The 18,932-nt window shown below is 47.5% G+C and overlaps 1 protein-coding gene across 3 annotated transcripts in view; it reads right to left on the bottom strand.

Moving 5' to 3' along the window:
* The window catches only part of st6galnac3 (ST6 (alpha-N-acetyl-neuraminyl-2,3-beta-galactosyl-1,3)-N-acetylgalactosaminide alpha-2,6-sialyltransferase 3), a 322,126-nt gene extending 316,161 nt beyond the window's left edge, over nucleotides 1-5,965 (bottom strand). For 2 of the 3 annotated variants that reach the window (XM_063064719.1, XM_063064717.1), the window contains exon 1: nucleotides 5,930-5,965. In XM_063064719.1, the coding sequence (XP_062920789.1) occupies nucleotides 5,930-5,947 (18 nt within the window). In that variant the 5' untranslated portion in view covers nucleotides 5,948-5,965. Of the gene's footprint in view, nucleotides 1-5,709; nucleotides 5,730-5,929 lie in introns of those variants that run through there. The other variant, XM_063064718.1, reaches the window with a different exon arrangement.
* Nucleotides 5,966-18,932: the final 12,967 nt, after the last annotated feature.

The following is an 18,932-nucleotide window of genomic DNA, read 5'->3' as shown; positions in this document are numbered from 1 at the left end:
CCTGATGAAGGGTCTAAAGCAGGGGTTCCCAACCTAGGGTCTATGGACCCTTAGCTAATGCTATGGCATGAAACCGTTTGGGAACCCTTAGTCTAGAATCTAGATCCAAAACTTCGACTGTTTATTCCTCCTGATAGATGTTGCTAGACCTGCTGATTTCTTCCAGCATTTTGTGTGTCACTACCTACCTGTTCCCTTTTTTTTTTGCACTATTAATTAATTAATTAATTAATTTTTGTTGTAGCATAGTTTTTTTTATATTCCCACACTATACTGCTGCCATAAAACACCAAATTACACATCATGAATCAATGATAATAAACCTGATGCTGACAATCGTCAACCACTTAAATTTAATCCAGATCTCCTTCTGTTGTTTTCAATCCCATTCTGGTCTTGCACCTTCGACTCTCTGTTTGGTTAACCCCTTTTCTGCCTTCCCACATCACTGTCCACTTCCTCTTGATCTTTTGCTGGCCCTCTCTACCTCCCTTTTGTTAAAATCTCAAACTCTTCTAATCCAAGTGCAAGATCACCTCGCTGAGACATCGGCTCTACAGCAGCTGACTGTCTGTGGCTGGGAATCCAGATTTTTTCAAATTTTATTTTGCCGTTCCAACACTCGCAATATTTTACTTTAGGGAACACGGCAGACTCAAGTCTGATTGTGGCTGATTACTCATCCCCTATCCCCCAGTGCCTTAAAATCTATCAATGTCAGGTTTTAAACTGCCATTTGCAGAATGATTCAACCCTCTATCACCTTCTGTATGCCAGTCCTGCTTCGGAGAGATGGGCCAAAGGGCCAGATGTTGGTGGGCCCTGCCTTGTGACCACATCCCCTGATTACCTGTGCTTGGCTTTGCTGCAAGTGGAGGACTGTACAGGCCCCTTCTACTTTTGAATAAATCCCCACACATTTTAGAGACACCCCATGAGGTAGGGCAGGCTTAGAAGGCAAGCTGGTCTCATAGACTCATTTAATGCCCTGCACTAGGAGACCCTGTTGGCTGTTGCCCCACCGGCTCCCTATGACTCCCGCCTATCTTTGTTCCACCTTGAGCAAAGAGCAGAGGGACAGGGACAACATAATTAAAAACCCCACCCATCCCAGACATTCTCTCTTCTCCACTCCTCCCATCGGGGAGAAGATACAAAAGCGTGAGAACACGTACCACCAGGATCAAGGACAGCTTCAGGCCCATTGTTATCAGGCACCTGACCAAACCTCTTGCACACTGCGTCCGGTGCTCCCGATGTGGCCTTCTATATATTGGTGAGACCTGATGCAGACTGGGAGACTGGGTTGCTGAACACCTATGCTCTGTCCACCAGAGAAAGCAGGATCTCCCAGTGGCCACACATTTTAATTCCATTTCCCATTCCCATTCTGATATGTCTATCCACGGCCTCCTCTACTGTCAAGATGAAGCCACACTCAGGTTGGAGGAACAACACCTTATATTCCGTCTGGGTAGCCTCCAACCTGACGGCATGAACATCGACTTCTCCAACTTCCGCTAATGCCCCACCTCCCCTTCGTACCCCATCCCTTATTTATTTATTTATTTATTTATTATTAATTTTTCTCTCTCTCTCTCCTTTTTCTCCCTCTGTCCCTCTCACTATACTCCTTGCCCATCCTCTGGGCTTCTCCCCTCCCCCTTTCTTTCTCCCTAAGCCTCCCATCCCATGATCCTCTCCCTTCTCCAACCTTGTATCCCTTTTGCCGATCAACTGTCCAGCTTTTGGCTCCATCCCTCCCCCTCCTGTCTTCTCCTATCATTTCGGATCTCCCCCTCCCCCTCCCACTTTCAAATCTCTTACTAGCTCTTCTTTCAGTTAGTCCTGACAAAGGGTCTCGGCCTGAAACGTCGACTGTACCTCTTCCTAGAGATGCTGCCTGGCCTGCTGCGTTCACCAGCATTTTTTGTGTGTGTTGCTTGAAATTCCAGCATCTGCAGATTTCTTCATGTTTGTGAAGATAAGATTGACTCTTGATCTCACAATTTATTTACTTGCAGAGAAACAACTGACCCTTGGATTTGTGCCACACAGCAACCCGTTTTAATCCCAGCCTAATCACACAACAACTTACAAAGACCAACTAACCTACCAACTGTACATCTTTGGACTGTGGGAGGAAACCGGAGTACCCAGAGAAAACCCACACGGTCAGCAGGAGAACGTACAAACTCCCTACAGACGGGCGGGAATTGAACCCGGGTCACTGGTGTTGTAAAGTGTTGTGCCAACCACTACTATACCATGCCACCCCAATCTACATCGTTTCGATCTTGCCCCTTATAGTCTTCCTGTACTGCACTTTCTCTGTAGCTGCTACACTTTATTCTGCGTTGTTATCGTTTTACCTTGTTCTGGCTCAATGCACTGCGTAATGATCGATCCGTATGAACAATATGTAAGACAAACTTTTCACTTATGACAATAAAAAATACAATTCCAATATCAATACCTAATATTCCCCACTATAACAATCAATCTGAAAATGACCAATTTATTCCCATAGAAACACCAATACTCTTGAATGGAAAAGTCTACAAAATGTAGTGGATATGGCCCGGTCCATTATGGGTAAGGCCCTCCCCACCACTGAATACATCTACACAGAGTGCTGTTGCAGGCAAGCAGCATCCTCAATCAACAACCTGCACCATCCAAGCTATGGTCTCTCCTCGCTGCTGCCATCATGGAGGTACAGAAGCCTCAGGACCCATACCACCATGTTCAGGAACAGCTGCTACCCTTCCACATCAGGGCCATGAACAAAGCGGATAACTTCGCTTACCCCAACACTGAACTGTTCCCACAATCTAGGGTAAACACGAGGAATTCTGCAGATGCTGGAAATCCAAGCAACACACATCAAAGTTGCTGGTGAACGCAGCAGGCCAGGCAGCATCTCTAGGAAGAGGTACAGTCGACGTTTCGGGCCGAGATCCTTCGTCAGGACTAACTGAAGGAAGAGCTAGTAAGAGATTTGAAAGTGGGAGGGGGAGGGGGAGATCCAAAATGATAGGAGAAGACAGGAGGGGGAGGGATGGAGCCAAGAGCTGGACAGGTGATTGGCAAAGGGGATATGAGAGGATCAGGGGACAGGAGGCCCAGGGAGAAGGAAAAGGGGGGGGGGAAACCCAGAGGATGGGCAAGGGGTATAGTCAGAGGGACAGAGGGAGAAAAAGGAGAGTGAGAGAAAGAAGGTGTGTATATAAATAAATAACGGATGGGGTACAAGGGGGAGGTGGGGCATTAGTGGTAGCCCACAATCTAGGGACTCATTTTTAGGGACTCCCTATCTCATGTTCTCGATATTTATTGCTTAATTATATATATGTGTACTTTGATAACAAATTGACTTTGAACACTGTTGCATTTTATCAACCTTGGTGGGAAAGGAAAATCTTCTCCTCCGGATAACACACAGCATGACCTTCTTTACTCGCTCCCTTGAAAGATGGTTAAGGGTGGGCCAGCCAAACCTTGTCTCGGAACATCACACAGTCTGGATGGCTCCCTTATGATTGCCTGTTGTGCAAATAGGCACGAAACTGAGAGAGAGGCTTGTTAGTTTAAGGCAAGTCTCACAATGCACACTCTGCTGAGCTGGCAGTCCACTGCCACACATCCGTGATACACATCCTTCAGCTTCACCTTGTACACTACTGTGACAAACACAAGAGATTCTGCAGATGCTGGAAATCAAAGTTCTAACAGTTCAAAGTAAATTTATTATCGAGATACATATATGTCAGCATGTACAACCCTAAGATTCATTTTCTTGCAGGCCTACTCAGTAAATCCCAAAACTTTGGAAGAATCAATGAAAGACCACACCCAACAGGGTGGATAACCAATGTGCAACCGACAACGAACTGCAAATCCAAAAAGAAAGAAATAGTAATTATAAATAAATAAACAATAAAGTATTGAGAACAAGAGGTGGAGAGGACTTGAAAGTGAGACCCTAGGTTGTAGGGACATTTCAGTGATGGGGCAGGTGAGGTTGAATGAAATGATCCTCTCTGGCTCAAGAGTCTAATGGTTGAGGGGTTGTAACTGTTCCAGAACCAAGTGGCGCAAGTCCTGAGGCACTAAGTAGGTTTTGGTTCAAAGAACATAGAACAGTATAGCATGGTATGGGCCCTTTAGTGCACAATGTTGTGTCAACCTTTTAGCCTACTCCAAGATCAACCTAACACTTCCTTCCCAAATAGCCCTCCTTTATTCTTTCATCCATGTGTTTATCTAAAGATGTTCCTAATGCATCTGCCTCTACCAGCACCCTGGCACATCTACCACTCTCTGTGCAAAAAAACCTGCCTCTGACTCTATATTTTCCTCTAAACACCTTAAAATTATGACCCCTTGTATTAAGCTGGGAAAGAGTCTCCGACTGTCCACTTGATCTATACTTATCATCTTGCACACATCTATCAAGTCACCTCTCATCCTCCTTTGCATCAAAGAGAAGACCCCTTGTTTCCTTGACCTATCCTCATAAGAGATGCTCTCCAATTCAAGCAGCATCCTGGTAAACCTCCTCTGCACCCTCTCTAAAGCTTCCACATTGTTCTTATGAAGCAAACAGAATGGGACATAATACTCTAAGTGAACAGGTTTGTTGTCTGGATTGGACAGTATTCACTCCAGGGAGAAGCTGGACAAAGTTGGAATGATTTCTTTAGGGTGTCCATGGTTGAGGGACCAGCCAATAGAAGTCAATATAATTAATAATAATAATTTTATTTATTGAGCACTTTTCATACCAATTATGTAGCTCAAGGTGCTTTATAATGGGATAAAAGTACAAACATGAAAATAAAAGGCAACAATAAAAATAAACATGAAAATAAAAGACCAAAAAATGTTAGTTAAAAGCGTGGTTAAATAAATAGGTTTTGAGCTGGCGTTTAAGTGTCAAATGAGTCTGCATCCCTTATAGTTTTAGGTGTTCAGTTCCACAGTTTAGGCGTGTAGTTCAATGAAGCTAAAATTATGAGGTGCAGATAGGGTAGACAGTCAGAATCTTTTTTTCTCAGGGTGGAAATGTCAAGTAATGGAGGTCATTTGTTTAAGGAGAGCGGGGAAAAGTTTAAAGCCGGTTTACAAGGCATTTTTTTATACATAGAATGGTTGGCGCCTGCTGAAATAGTGAAAGCAGGTACAATAAGAACGTAAAGAGCATTTAGAACGGGTACACGAACAGACAAGGAATGGAAAGTTATGGATCATGGGCAGATGGGATTAGTTTGGATTGGCGTCACGGTCGGTACAGACACGGTGGGCCGAAGGGCCTGCTGTGTTGTGTGGAAACCCGTTACACGGCAGCTACAGGAACAATCCGTCAGAACTTCGGACTTCGGCGCAAAGGGAAAAGAAAAGTTAAAGAGCGGACGATTGAGCGGAAAAGTTAACTACTACCAGATGTTGACATATTAAAAAAAACTTCAGCAAGCGTCACAGCACCATATGATCTCTCCTTCTCGCCACCCCTCCTCCCCTTCACGGACATTCCAGCCACCCCAGCCCCCTTCTGTCTTTCTCTCCCTCACACACACACACACACCACCCCCACACAGAACTATTCTCTCTCTCTATCTCTCACACATACAACCACTCCCCATTGCAGAACTAACCCTCCTTCTCTCGCTCACATACACACACACGATTCTTTGAAAGAATTCAAACCGGGCAGAATAGGTCGAGGCCTCTCGTCTCCCGGTACCCGCTTTTCCTGATCTCTCGCTTGTTGCTGGCTCTGACAACAGCGAGAAGATCTAGCAACAGGCGCCGGAGAAGCAGCCGGGGAGTCGAGGCGAGCGCAAAGCGGGGACAGGCAGCGGAGAGAGAACCCGACAGCAGCGCCCTCGCTTCTTGCCAAGTGTGAGCGGTTCACAAGCTAGGTTACCTTGCCAACGCAGAACATTTCTCCTCTCCCTTGCACAGCACTCAGTAGCTTCTTCTCTCTCCCTCTTTGATGGCACAGTGGCAAGGAGATTCCGACCAAGCGGTCACGGGGGATAGCGGATGTTGGAGAACCAGAACACTTCAAGTGTTCTGGCTTGCTTTCTTTCTCTTTCTCTCCACTCGATCTGTTTCTGTGTGTGTGTCCTCCCCCCCCTCTCTCTACCCTACCACTCCTCTCTCAGATCCCTCCCCTCCCGTTAATAGCTGTTAGCCACTCTCGCTGCCAGTCGGATCAAATTCCGACTCCCATCACATGACTCACTAAATTATTCTGAGGACCCGCGGCACAACCCCCACTGCCTCCGAGTCAGATGAACTAGTCCTTCTCAATGCTTCCTTATACTCTTTCTGGAAGGTCTTACCCAGGTTTGCACCAAGTTCAGGCCTCTTCCAGTCTGGGATAGGGGAAGAAAAACCGCGCGCAACAAAGGGGACATCGGCTTTGCTGTTCTCACCTGGTATCTCGCTACTATCACCAAGACCCCACCGTCCCTGCTCGGGCTGCTTAATAAGATAAAAATCCAATGGCGATACTGGCATGGATAGAGGCCGACAGGCAGGACGCAGCGGATGGGAATTAAGGGGGTCTTTACTGGTTCGCTGCCGGTGACTAGTGATGTTCCTCAGGGGTCAGTATTGGGACCGCTACTTTTCACAATGTTTGTCAATGATCTGGATAATGGAATTGATGACTTTGTGGCAAAGTTTGCCATTGAAACGGAGATAGGTGGAGGGCTACATTCTGACAGGCTGCATCACTGTCTGGTATGGGAGGGGGGACTGGGGGTACTGCACAGGACCGAAAGAAGCTGCAAGCAAGCGTTGTAAAATTCTGGCGAGGATGAAGGTGTTGACGTATGAGGAGCGTTTGGCAGCTTTGGGTCTGTACTCACTGGAATTTAGAAGAATGCAGGGGGATCTCGTTGAAACCTATCTAATGTTGAAAGGACTAGATAAGGTGGATGTGGAGAGGATGTTTCCTCTGGCGGTGGGGGTGGGGGGGGGTAATCCAGAATGAGAGTGCATAGCCTCAAAATTGATAGTCATAGTCATACTTTATTGATCCGGGGGAAATACGTTTTCGTTACAGTTGCACCATAAATAATAAATAGTAATAGAAAAATAGTTAAATAGTAATATGTAAATTATGAAATAAGTCCAGGACCAGCCTATTGGCTCAAGGTGTCTGACCCTCCAAGGGAGGAGTTGTAAAGTTTGATGGCCACAGGCAGGAATGACTTCCTTTGACGCTCTGTGCTGCATCTCGGAGGAATGAGTCTCTGGCTGAATGTACTCCTGTGCCCACCCGGTACATTATGTAGTGGATGGGTGTGCTTTTAGAACAGAGGTAAGGAGGAATTCTTTTAGCCAGAGAGTGGTGAATCTGTGGAACTCCCTTCCACGGACTGCGTTCGATGCTAAGACTGTGCATATATTTAAGGCGGAAGTTAATCATTTCCTAATCGGTCAGGCCAGGGCATCAAAGGATATGGCGAGAGGGCAGGTGTATAGGGTTGACTGGGATCCGGGATCAGCTGTAATGGAATGGCGGAGCAGACTCAATGGGCTAAACGGTCAAATATTGCTCCAATGTTTTATGGTCTCTTATGGCGCACCCTCCAGACCTGACTTGCCGGGTTCAGCTTTATATATTTAGCGAAACCACGGGGAGAAAGCCCTTCTGGCCCTTCCAACCACCCCACCCCAACAAGCCCTCAACCTGGATTAACCCTAACCTCAAACACGAGGAAATCTGCAGATGCTGGAATTTCAAACAACGCACATAAAAGTTGCTGGTGAACGCAACAGGCCAGGCAGCATCTTTAGGAAGAGGTACAGTCGACGTTTCAGGCCGAGACCTTCATCAGGACTAACTGAAAGAAGAGCTAGTAAGAGATTTAAAAGTGCGAGGGGGAGATCCGAAATGATAGGAGAAGACAGGAAGGGGAGGGATGGAGCTAAGAGCTGGGCAGTTGATTGGCAAAATGGATATGAGAGGATCATGGGACAGGAGGCCCAGGGAGAAAGACGGGGGGGGGGGAACCCAGAGGGTGGGCAAGGGATATAGTGAGAAGGACAGAGGGAGAAAAAGGAGAGTGAGAAAAAGAATGTGTGTATATAAATAAATAAATGAATAACGGATGGGGTGCGAGGGGGAGGTGGGGTATTAATGGAAGTTTGAGAAGTCAATGTTCATGCCATCAGGTTGGAGGCTACCCAGACGGAATAACGGAATATAAGGTGTTGTTCCTCCAACCTGAGTGTGGCTTCATCTTTACAGTAGAGGAGGCTGTGTATAGACATATCAGAATGGGAATGGGATGTGGAATTAAAATGTGTGGCCACTGGGAGATCCTGCTTTCTCTGGCGGACAGAGCGTAGGTGTTCAGTGAAACGATCTCCCAGTCTGCGCCGGGTCTTGCCAATATATAGAAGGCCACACTGGGAGCACCGGACGCAGTATATCACCCCAGCCGACTCACAGGTGAAGTGTCACCTCACCTGGAAGGACTGTCTGGGGCCCTAAATGGTAGTGAGGGAGGAAGTGTAAGGGCATGTGTAGCACTTGTTCCGCTTACAAGGATAAGTACCAGGAGGGAGATCAGTGGGGAGGGATGGGGGGGGATGAATGGACAAGGGAGTCGTGTAGGGAGCAATCCCTGCGGAAAGCAGGGGGGGGAGGGAAAGATGCGCTTAGTTGGAGGTGGCAGAAGTTACGGAGAATTATATGTTGGACCCGGAGGCTGGTGGGGTGGTAGGTGAGGACCAGGGGAAAGATCGTTGGTTTTGCCTGTGTGGTGATTAACGTTTCCCGGCCGCTTAGAACCATGCGTTCTAAGTTTTGCTCCAGTTTCAGGGTTTACCTATGAAACCCCATCTCTCCGTCTCAAGGTCCCTCCTGTTTGCTGTCATGTTCACGTCCGTGTAAGCATCCTAACTCAATCTCCGTGCCTGTGTCCTGCACTTGGGTTTGTTTCATTCCCTCATTGCAACAGGACGATCTGGCCACAATGGACCCAGCGGTCACGAATACCCTGAAACAAGCCCTCGCCAGCCAGGGCTCCGTACTGGGTCTGCACGATCAACTTCTCCGGGATGTCATGGAGAATCTCCATTCCCTGTCTGCTAACGTAACAAAGATCGGTGACCGAGTGGACCGTGTATCCACTCATTTTACCCCATCCACTCCTGGAACTCTGTCTAACCACCCCAGACAGCCTGTAGTGGCAACCCCCGACGTGTCAGCAACACCCCCACCAAGAGAGCCGCACGTACTTGAACCAGAACACTACGCTGGGGATTTGGGGAAGTGCTGGGCCTTCCTTTTGCAATGCTCCTTGGTATTCCACCAGCCATCCATGTACTCCACAGTTAAGTCAAAGATAACTTATATCATGGGGTTATTGCAGGGAAGTTCCTTAGTGTGGGCTACAGCTGCCTGAGATAATCAACTGGATAGCTGCTCTTCTTTCCCCACCTTTATTGCGGAAATGAGAAAGATCTTTGACCACCCCATCCGCGGTAAAGATGCCGCTAAGCGTTTATTCACTCTCTGTCAAGGCTCACGCAGTGCTGCCGAATATTGCATGGAGTTCCGGACGTTAGCGGCCGACTCGGGGTGGAATGACAAGGCACTCCAAGGGGTATTTCGGAATGGTCTCAGCGACATGGTGAAAGACGAGTTGGCGGCAAGTGATTACACCGAGAGGCTGGATTCTTTGGTCTCCCTAGCCACCAGATTGGACAATCATCTTCGAGAATGCCATAGGGAAAGATCTGGTCGTCCACCACCTCTAGCCACTCCACGGCACTCATTACCATCTCCCACCAGCACAAGCCTCTCTTCTCCTCCTGCTCCTAGAATAGCTCCCAGCCCGGCCGTTTCTTTTTCAATATTTTTATTAATTACTTGCATAGACGAATACAAAATACATTATGATATTATGGAAACAGAAACAAGGTTGAAATGCCCCATATCTATGTATAGTAAATTAACCATAACATTGAAAAGGTATATTTTATTCTAGTGTAAAGCAAAATCAAAACCCCATAACAAAAAAAAAGAGAACCCCCCCCAAAAAAAACAGCTGGTTGTTTAAAAGAAAAGAAAAACATCTTGGACAAATAGTCGTAAATTCAAACATATAATAGCCATCATCATTGCTGAACAAGTTGAAGTTTGTGAAAGTAGTTCCAAAATTAGATTAGTTTATGAGGACACGCAGTCCTCTTTTATTGTCATTTAGTAATGCATGCATTAAGAAATTATACAATTTGTTCCTCCAGAATGATATCACAGAAACACAAGACAAACCAAGTGTGACGAGAATACACATAGATTAAGATGTTAGCTGGTCTGTGCTGGCACCAGTGGGATCAGCAGTTGGTCTGCCACCTGTCTTCAGGAGAAAGAGAGATAAGGAAAACAATGGAGCAGCATTTGGAGATGTTAATGAAAGGACGGGAGTGTTTAACGGAAGGAGAGCTGTCAAGATCGGCTCCCCCTTTGAACCCTGAACTGTTTGAAGTGATGGACAGGCGATACCCCAGCAGGGGAATAAAAAGGGACAGGTTCGCTAAGGCAAGACACACACGACACCACGAGGTAACGAGACCCTGGAAGCGGTGCGCCTCCCATAAGTCGGTGGGAAGTTTTGGAAGGCTGATCGTGGGACCAAGCCATAGACGCACAGGGTGGAAAGGCATGATCAGCGGGAACCTGGTGTGTGTCCGCCCTTGCCTGGGTGCCAGGTTCACCGCAGAGAAACAATCGTATCTGGAAACGGAGGGGTCACGGTCGGTGACCTCAGAAGACATCACAAAGGGCTCGCCTGAAAGCTGACTGCGAAGAATATCGAAGGTCTGTGTGGAAGCCGTTTGAATATTCATTCATTTTGCTCTCTCTCTCCTTCCCCCCACTGTCCATCTCCCACGGCAGTGATTACGGTGAACTGAACTTTGCGTCACTTTGAAACTGGTCATTTACCCCTAGACGACGATAGAGCTTGATTGATCCTGTTATCCTAATTCTGTGTACATGTGTGTTTATCATTGCGGAACTGTTGCATTTATTATTCTTTGATTAGAGTACTGTGTTGCTTGTTTCTTTAATAAAACTTTCTTAGTTCTAGTAATCCAGACTCCAACTGAGTGATCCATTCCTGCTGGTTTGGCAACCCAGTTACGGGGTACGTAACACAAGACTCGAAAAAACTGACAAAAACCACATAATTATAACATATAGTTACAACAGTGCAAGCAATACCGTAATTTGATAGAAGAACAGACCATGGGCATGGTAAAAAAAAGTCTCAAGGTCTCTCAAAAGACCTGTCATTTCACGCAGACAGTTGAAGGAAGAAAACTCTTCCTGCCATGAGCTTCCAGCGCCGCAAACCTGCCGATGCAGCATCCTGGAAGCACCCGACCACAGTCTGACTCTGAGCCTGTCCGAAAACTTCAAGCCTCCGACCAGCTCTCCAACACCGAGCACTGAGCACCATCTCTGCCGAGCGCTTCGACCCCGGCCCTGGCAACGGGCAATGGGCAAAGCCAAGGATTTGGGGCCTTCCCCTCCGGAGATTCTCGATCGCATAATGGTCCCCATAATGTGAAAAAATCTAGTTTCGGCATAGAAATAGAACACCTAATCTTCTCTGGATTTAAACATGACATAACATCAATCAACCAATGGGCATGAGTAGGCGGAGCGACATCTTTCCATTTAAGCAACAAAATTCTTCCGGCTAAAAGAGAAATAAAAGCCAAAATATACAAATCATTTGGCTTAAGAGTAAAATCATTTCCTCCAACAATGCCAGACAAGGCAGTCAGAGGGTTGGGTTTAAAGTTTACTTTAAAGAAGCCCGGCCATTTCCACCGCCCCGGGAGAGGAACCCATGCAGCTGGGACGGAACCGTCTTTCTCCCGCAGAGCGACTCCGGAGATTGAGAGTGGGGGAGTGTCGCTATTGCAGCCAGTCCAGCCACTTCCGTGCTACCTGTCCCCTTTGGCCAAAAGGGAAGGCTCACCAGTGGAAAGGGGGACCCTGGTGAGCCAGACAACATTCCCTTCCGTCCCCTGAACCTGGATGCAGATCCCAACTACTTTATGATACAACCTACAGTTCCTGCCTTTGTCAGCTCTAGTGGACTCCGGCGCCGAGGGGAACCTTTTGGATGAGAACATAGCTTCCCAGGCCGGAATTCCTCAAGAGCCGTTGAGTACCCCTCTGAAAGCCCGGGCACTGGACAGTAGACTTCTGGCCCAAGTCACACACTGCACACCACCCCTGTCTCTCATTCTCTCCAGGAACCATCGGGAGCAGGTACAATTTAACCTAACTTCCTCTCCTCATGCTCCTATAGTTCTTGGGTACCCTTGGTTAAGCTGCCAGACTGGTCCACCGGGAAGATAACTAGCTGTGGTCTGTTCTATCGCTTCACTTGTCTACAATCGGCCCTGTCCCCTGTGAAAGTCACCGCGACCTCGTCCGCCTCTGAAATCCCCGACTTATCCAAGGTTCCAGCAGAGTATCACGACCTGGGAGAAATGTTTAGTAAACAACGGGCTCTTTCCCTGCCTCCACATCGACCTTATGATTGCGCAATTGACCTTCTCCCCAGAGCTCCTCTACCCGCCAGTCGGCTGTATAACCTGTCCCGGCCAGAAAGGGAAGCAATGGAGGCTTACCTAAATGATTCTCTCATGGCAGGCATTATCCAACTCCCATCCTCCCCTGTAGGTGCAGGTTTCTTCTTTGTGGGGAAGAAAGACGGTTCACTGCACCCCTGCATTGACTACCGGGTCCAAAATAGCATAACCATAAACAATAAGTATCCACTGCCCCTTATCAACTCTGCTTTTGAACCAGTTCATGGAGCCACCATCTTCTCCAAGTTGAACCTGCAGAGTGCCCACCATCAGGTCAGGATAAGGGAGGGAGATGAGTGGAAAACAGCTTTTAACACCCCTCTTGGTCACTTCGAATACCTGGTCATGCCATTTGGTCTCACCCATGCTCCTGCCATCTTCCAAGCCCTGATAAACGATATCTTTAGGGACTTTATTAACCGTTTTGTTTTTGTTTACTTGGACGACATCTTAATCTTCTTCTGCAGTCTTCAGGAACCCACCCACTATGTCCGTCAGGTTCTACAGAGGCTTTTGGAGAACAAACTATTCATTAAGGCTGAGAAGTGTGAGTTTCATGTCCCTTTTGTCAGTTTCTTACGGTACTTCATCGAGAGCAGGCGAGTGATGGCGGATCCCGAAAAGATCCGGGAGGTGGTGGAGTGGCCAAAACCCACGACACTCAAACAACTCCAGCGATTTCTGGGGTTTGCTAATTTCTATCATCGCTTCATCAGGGATTACAGCTGGATGGCAGTGCCCCTTACTCCACTCACCTCGCCTATGCCCCCTTTTCACTGGGACCCCGAAGCGGACTCCGCCTTCTCGGAGCAGAAGAGATGTTTCACCTCTGTTCCCATCCTGGTCCAACCTGGCCCCTCTCGCCAATTCATTGTGGAAGTCGACGCCTCCGACTCCTCTCTCGCCCTGACCAAAAATTCCATCCCTGCGCCTTCTTTTCTTGCCGGCTATCCCCCGCCGAACAGAACTACAACGTAGGGAACTGGGAGTTACTGGCCGTCAAACTCACTTTGGAGGAGTGGAGGCACTGGCTGCAGGGAGCAGAACATTCATTTATTGTCTGGACAGATCACAAGAACTTCGCATACATCCAAACCGCCAAACGCCTTAATTCCCAGCAAGCCCGTTGGGCATTATTTTTTGGCTGTTTCAGATTCACTCACCTATCGTCCGGGGTGAAAGAACGGGAAGCCCGATACACTCTCCTGTCAATACGTCTCTGAGGAGGGCCTTCCCAACCCCGATACCATCCTTCCACCATCCTATGTAGTGGCTGTCCTCACCTGGGAGATCGAGTCCATAGTCGAAGAGGCCCGACGGACTCAACCTGACCCAGGCAATGGACCCCCCCCCAATCACCTCTTCGTGCCTGACTCTGTTCGGTCTCAGGTTCGCCAGTGGGGGCATAATTCTCGTTTCGCCTGCCATCCCAGAATCGATTGAACTCTGTCCCTTCTGAAGAGACATTTCTGGTGGGCCTCCATGGACACTGACACCTGTTCCTTCATCTCTGCCTGTTCCGTTTGTGCCCGCGGAAAAGCCTCCCACTGACCACCTGCTGGGTTGCTCCGTCCCCTGCCTGTCCCTAGCCGCCCTTGGTCCCACATTGCTCTGGATTTCGTTACTGGAGAACACATGGTAACACTGCTGTACTCACTGTGGTGGACCGCTTCTCCAAAGCTGTGCACTTCGTAGCCCTTCCCAAACTCCCCACAGCCCGTGAAACAGCCGACCTCCTTGTCCATCACGTCTTCCGCCTCCATGGAATTCCCTTTGACATTATTTCTGACCACGGTCCCCAATTCATCTCTCAAGTCTGGAGATCCTTTTGTCAAGCCCTTGGAGCCTCAGTAAACCTGTCTACCGGCTTCCACCTGCGGACTAATGGTCAAACAGAACGAGAAAACCAGGATTTGGAAGCAGCACTGCGCTGCATAACCATCAACAACCCGTCATTCTGGAGCACCCATCTCGTTTGGGTCGAGTACACCCACAACTCCCTGGTCAGCACGGCCACCGGAATGTCTCCCTTCGAATGCTCCCTTGGTTACCATCCCCCTCTGTTTCCCACACATGAAGATGACATTGCTGTGTCTTCTGTTCAGACCCATCTCCGCCGGTGCCGCAAGATCTGGAAGGATGCACGCACGGCCCTGCTTCGCTCAGCCGACAGCAACCAGAGGATTGCTGATCGCCACCCGTTGACTTGGACTGCACTATGGATGTCTGTGTAGAGCAGTCTGATCTAATTCCGGATTCCCTCCCCATATCCCATTTTGGAGAGCACATCTGCCATGTATGTGTGCGATATCCTGTCGAAGGCTTTCTCCTGGTCCCAGCTGACCAGGCAGGCGTTCACCCCCCTGTCCTGCACATAGGCAATGGTGTCGCTCAGCAGCGCGAGGCTGTCTGAGATCTTCCTGCCCGGTACACCGCAGGTTTGGTCCGGGTGGATCACCTGTCCCAGAGCAGACTTGACCCTGTTGGCGATAGCTTTGGACAGGATCTTGTAATCCACATTCAGGAGAGAGATGGGCCTCCAATTCCTAATGTCCTCCCTTTCCCCCTTCTGCTTGTAGATGAGGGTGATAATGCCCTTCCTCATGGACTCTGATATGCAGCCAGCCAGAAGCATAGCATTGTACACTTCCAGCAGGTCAGGGTCCATCCAGTTCCACAGAGCCGAATACAACTCAGCCGGTAAGCCGTCGCCTCTGAGAGTCTTACTCGACTCAAAGGAATGGATGGAGCCTGTCAGCTCGTTCAGGGTCAGTGGCTGATCCAGACTCTCCCTCCTGCCGTCGTCTAAGACCTGCGTGATAGACGACAGGAAGTTGCGGGAGGCTGTGGATGCTGTAGCATTTTCGTTGTACAGACCGGCATAGAAGGGCTTGCAGATCCTCAGTATATCAGTCTGTGAGGACACAACTGAGCCGTCCTGTTCCTTAAGGTTGTGGATCACAGAGCTCCCTCTGTGCACCTTCTGGAAGAAGAAGCGTGAGCGTGTCTCATCCTTCTCAAGTTTCCTCCCACAGATATTTTTCTAAAGCTTTTGAAGCACCGTGGGGGTGGCCACAGTTTATGACGCACCTCTTATTGCATACAATTGAGTTTAAAACCATATTATTCTAAATGGGCCTGTAATATGGCTAAGGTTAAATAGGTAAGTTTCTGGGTGGTTGAGCTGCAATCGCATATTTAAATAAAATAACACATCAGGCAAACAGAGCTTTCAGCCCATTGTATTGTAATTAAACCGGTAATTAAATATTTAATTAAACTAATCCCTTTTGTCCACACAAGGTTCATATCCGACCATTCAATGTATATCCATGTGCTTACGTAAGAGCCTCTAACACACCTCTGTCAAAATTTGATCACCTCAGGCAGATTTGCCTCCACCACCACCGGATCCCAGGCACTCACTGCTCCCTGTGTGAAAAAACTGGTCCCTTTTCAGCTTAAATGCATGAATCAGAATTGGAATCACAATCAGGTTTGTTGTCACTGGCATATGTCGTTAAATTTGTTGTTTTGTGGCAGACGTATGGTGCATTTCATAATAAAAAACTGTAAATTTAGATAAGAAGTGTATATAACAAAAGAAAATTTAATTAGATACATAGTGCAAAAAGAGAGGAAAAAATATTGAGGCAGTGTTCATTGGTTCAATATCCATTCAGAAGTCTGACAGCAGAGGGGAAGAAGCTGTTCCTGAAATGTTGACTGTGCGTCTTCAGCTCCTGTACCACATCCTTGATGGTAGCAATGAAAAGAGGGCATGTCTTCCAGACGTTGCCTCCAACCTCGTTTGAAATTGTCTCTGCATCCTTGAAATTGTCCTCTATAAGTCATACCTTGGTCGCCAGATTTGAGTGCCCCAGATCTCGACTTCAGCAGATGATGTACCTCCTGGTTCATTGACGGCTTTTGGTTTGGGAATGTACAGCAAGTCTTTGTGGGCACACACTCATGCACACAGGTTTTAATGAAGTCAGTAACAACTGCAGCATATTCATCCCAATTTGAAGATGAATCCCTGAATACAGTCCAGTCCATCAATTCAAAGCAGTCCTGAAAGTGCTCCTGTGCTTCCCTTGTCCAAACCTTCTTGGTCCTCACTACTGGTGCTGCAGTCTTCAGCCTCTGCCTATATTCAGGGAGTAGAAATATAGCCAGGTAATCAGACTTCCCGAAGTGAGGGCGTGGAATAGCATGGCAGGCATTCTTGATGGTGGTGTAGCAATGGTCCAGTGTGTTGTTTCCTCTGGTATTGCAAGTGATCTGTTGATGGTAATTGCTTAGTGATTTTTTTAGACTGGCCTGGTTAAAATCCCCCCAAACGATGGTGAAAGTGTTAGGGTCTGCTGTTTCGTACGTGTTGATCCCATTGCTCAGATCATCTAAAGCCCGATTGACATTGGCCTGAGGTGGAATGTATACTGCTACCAAAATGATCATGGAAATCTCCAGCCGTAGGTAAAATGGATGGCACTTAGCTGCGAGATATTCCAGGTCTGGTGAGCAGAATTGGGACGGCACTGATATATTTGAGCACCAAGAGGAGTTGATCATGAGGCAAACTCCCCCACCTCTGCTTTTTGGATTCCTTCATGATGCATCACAGGATTTACCTATCCAGGTATGGAGAAGGTTGTTTAGTTCTCTTATTCAAATTCAAATTCAACTTCAAGTTCATTGTCATCTGACTGTACGTATATACAAACAAATGAAACAAACTTCCTCCGGACCACTGTGCAACTACAAAACATATATCATATAAGACAAAATATTACCATCAATAAGTTAATAAAATACAATTCAAAATGCACGTGGTTCACAGTACAGGTAAACAGTAAATGGTAAAGAGTAAACAGTAAACAGCTCACTGTCCTCGTGACAAGACTTCAGTGGTGGCCTCAGCAGTTTCACAGCCAGAGGGATCAAGCTGTTACCCAGTCCTGCTGATCCTGCACCTCCTTCCTGATGATTTGGAGATTGTAGGATGGGTGGTAGGTAAATGTCACAAGTAGGGAGGAGGGAGACCCCAGTGATCCTCTCGGTAGTTTTTACTATGTTCTGTGGGGTCCTGTTGTTGCAATGAGTGAATGAAGAGAACCCAAGTCCAGGACACAGGCACGGAGATTGAGTTAGGATGTTTACACGAACGTGAACATTGGACAGCTAACAGGAGGGACCTTCACACGGAGCCTTGACACGGAGAGACGGGGAATCCAAAAAGCAGAGGTGGGGGAGTTTGCCTCATGATCAACTCCTCTTGGTGCTCAAATATATCAGTGCCGTCCCAATTCTGCTCACCAGACATGGAATATCTCGCAGCTAAGTGCCATCCATTTTACCTACTGCTGGAGATTTCAGTGATCATTTTGGGAGCAGTATACATTCCACCTCAGGTCAATGTCAATCGGGCTTTAGATGATCTGAGCAATGGGATCAACACGTACGAAACAGCAGACCCTAACACTTTCACCATCGTTTTGGGGGATGTTAACCAGGCCAGTCTAAAAAAAATCACTAAGCAATTACCATCAACAGATCACTTGCAATACCAGAGGAAACAACACACTGGACCATTGCTACACCACCATCAAGAATGCCTGCCATGCTATTCCACGCCCTCACTTCGGGAAGTCTGATTACCTGGCTATACTTCTACTCCCTGAGTATAGGCAGAGACTGAAGACTGCAACACCAGTAGTGAGGACCAAGAAGGTATGGACAAAGGAAGCGCAGGAGCACTTTCAGGACTGCTTTGAATTGATGGACTGGACTGTATTCAGGGATTCATCTTCAAATTGGGATGAATATGCTGCAGTTGTTACTGACTTCATTAAAACCTGTGTGCATGAGTGTGTGCTCACAAAGATTTGCTGTACATTCCCAAAACAAAAGCCGTCAATGAACCAGGAGGTACATTGTTTGCTGAAGTCGAGATCTCTGGCATTCAAGTCTGGCGAACCAGGTATGACTTGCAAAGGGCAACTTCAAGGATGCAGAGACAATTTCAAACGAGGTTGGAGGCAACATCTGGAAGACATGCGTCTTCAGCTCCTGTACCACATCCTTGATGGTAGCAATGAAAATAGTCATACTTTAATCAATTTCCCTCGGGATCAATAAAATATGACTATGACTATGACTGTGACTATTTTCATTGCTACCATCAAGGATGTGGTACAGGAGCTGAAGACGCACAATCAACATTTCAGGAGCAGATTCTTCCCCTCTGCCGTCAGATTTCTGAATGGATATTGAACCAATGAACACTG

The sequence above is a fragment of the Mobula hypostoma genome, chromosome 12 (genome assembly GCF_963921235.1).
Source record: "Mobula hypostoma chromosome 12, sMobHyp1.1, whole genome shotgun sequence".
Lineage (NCBI taxonomy): Eukaryota > Metazoa > Chordata > Chondrichthyes > Myliobatiformes > Myliobatidae > Mobula > Mobula hypostoma.
The sequence above is the reverse complement of the archived record's forward strand: the minus strand, read 5'-3'. Positions and strand labels throughout refer to the sequence as shown.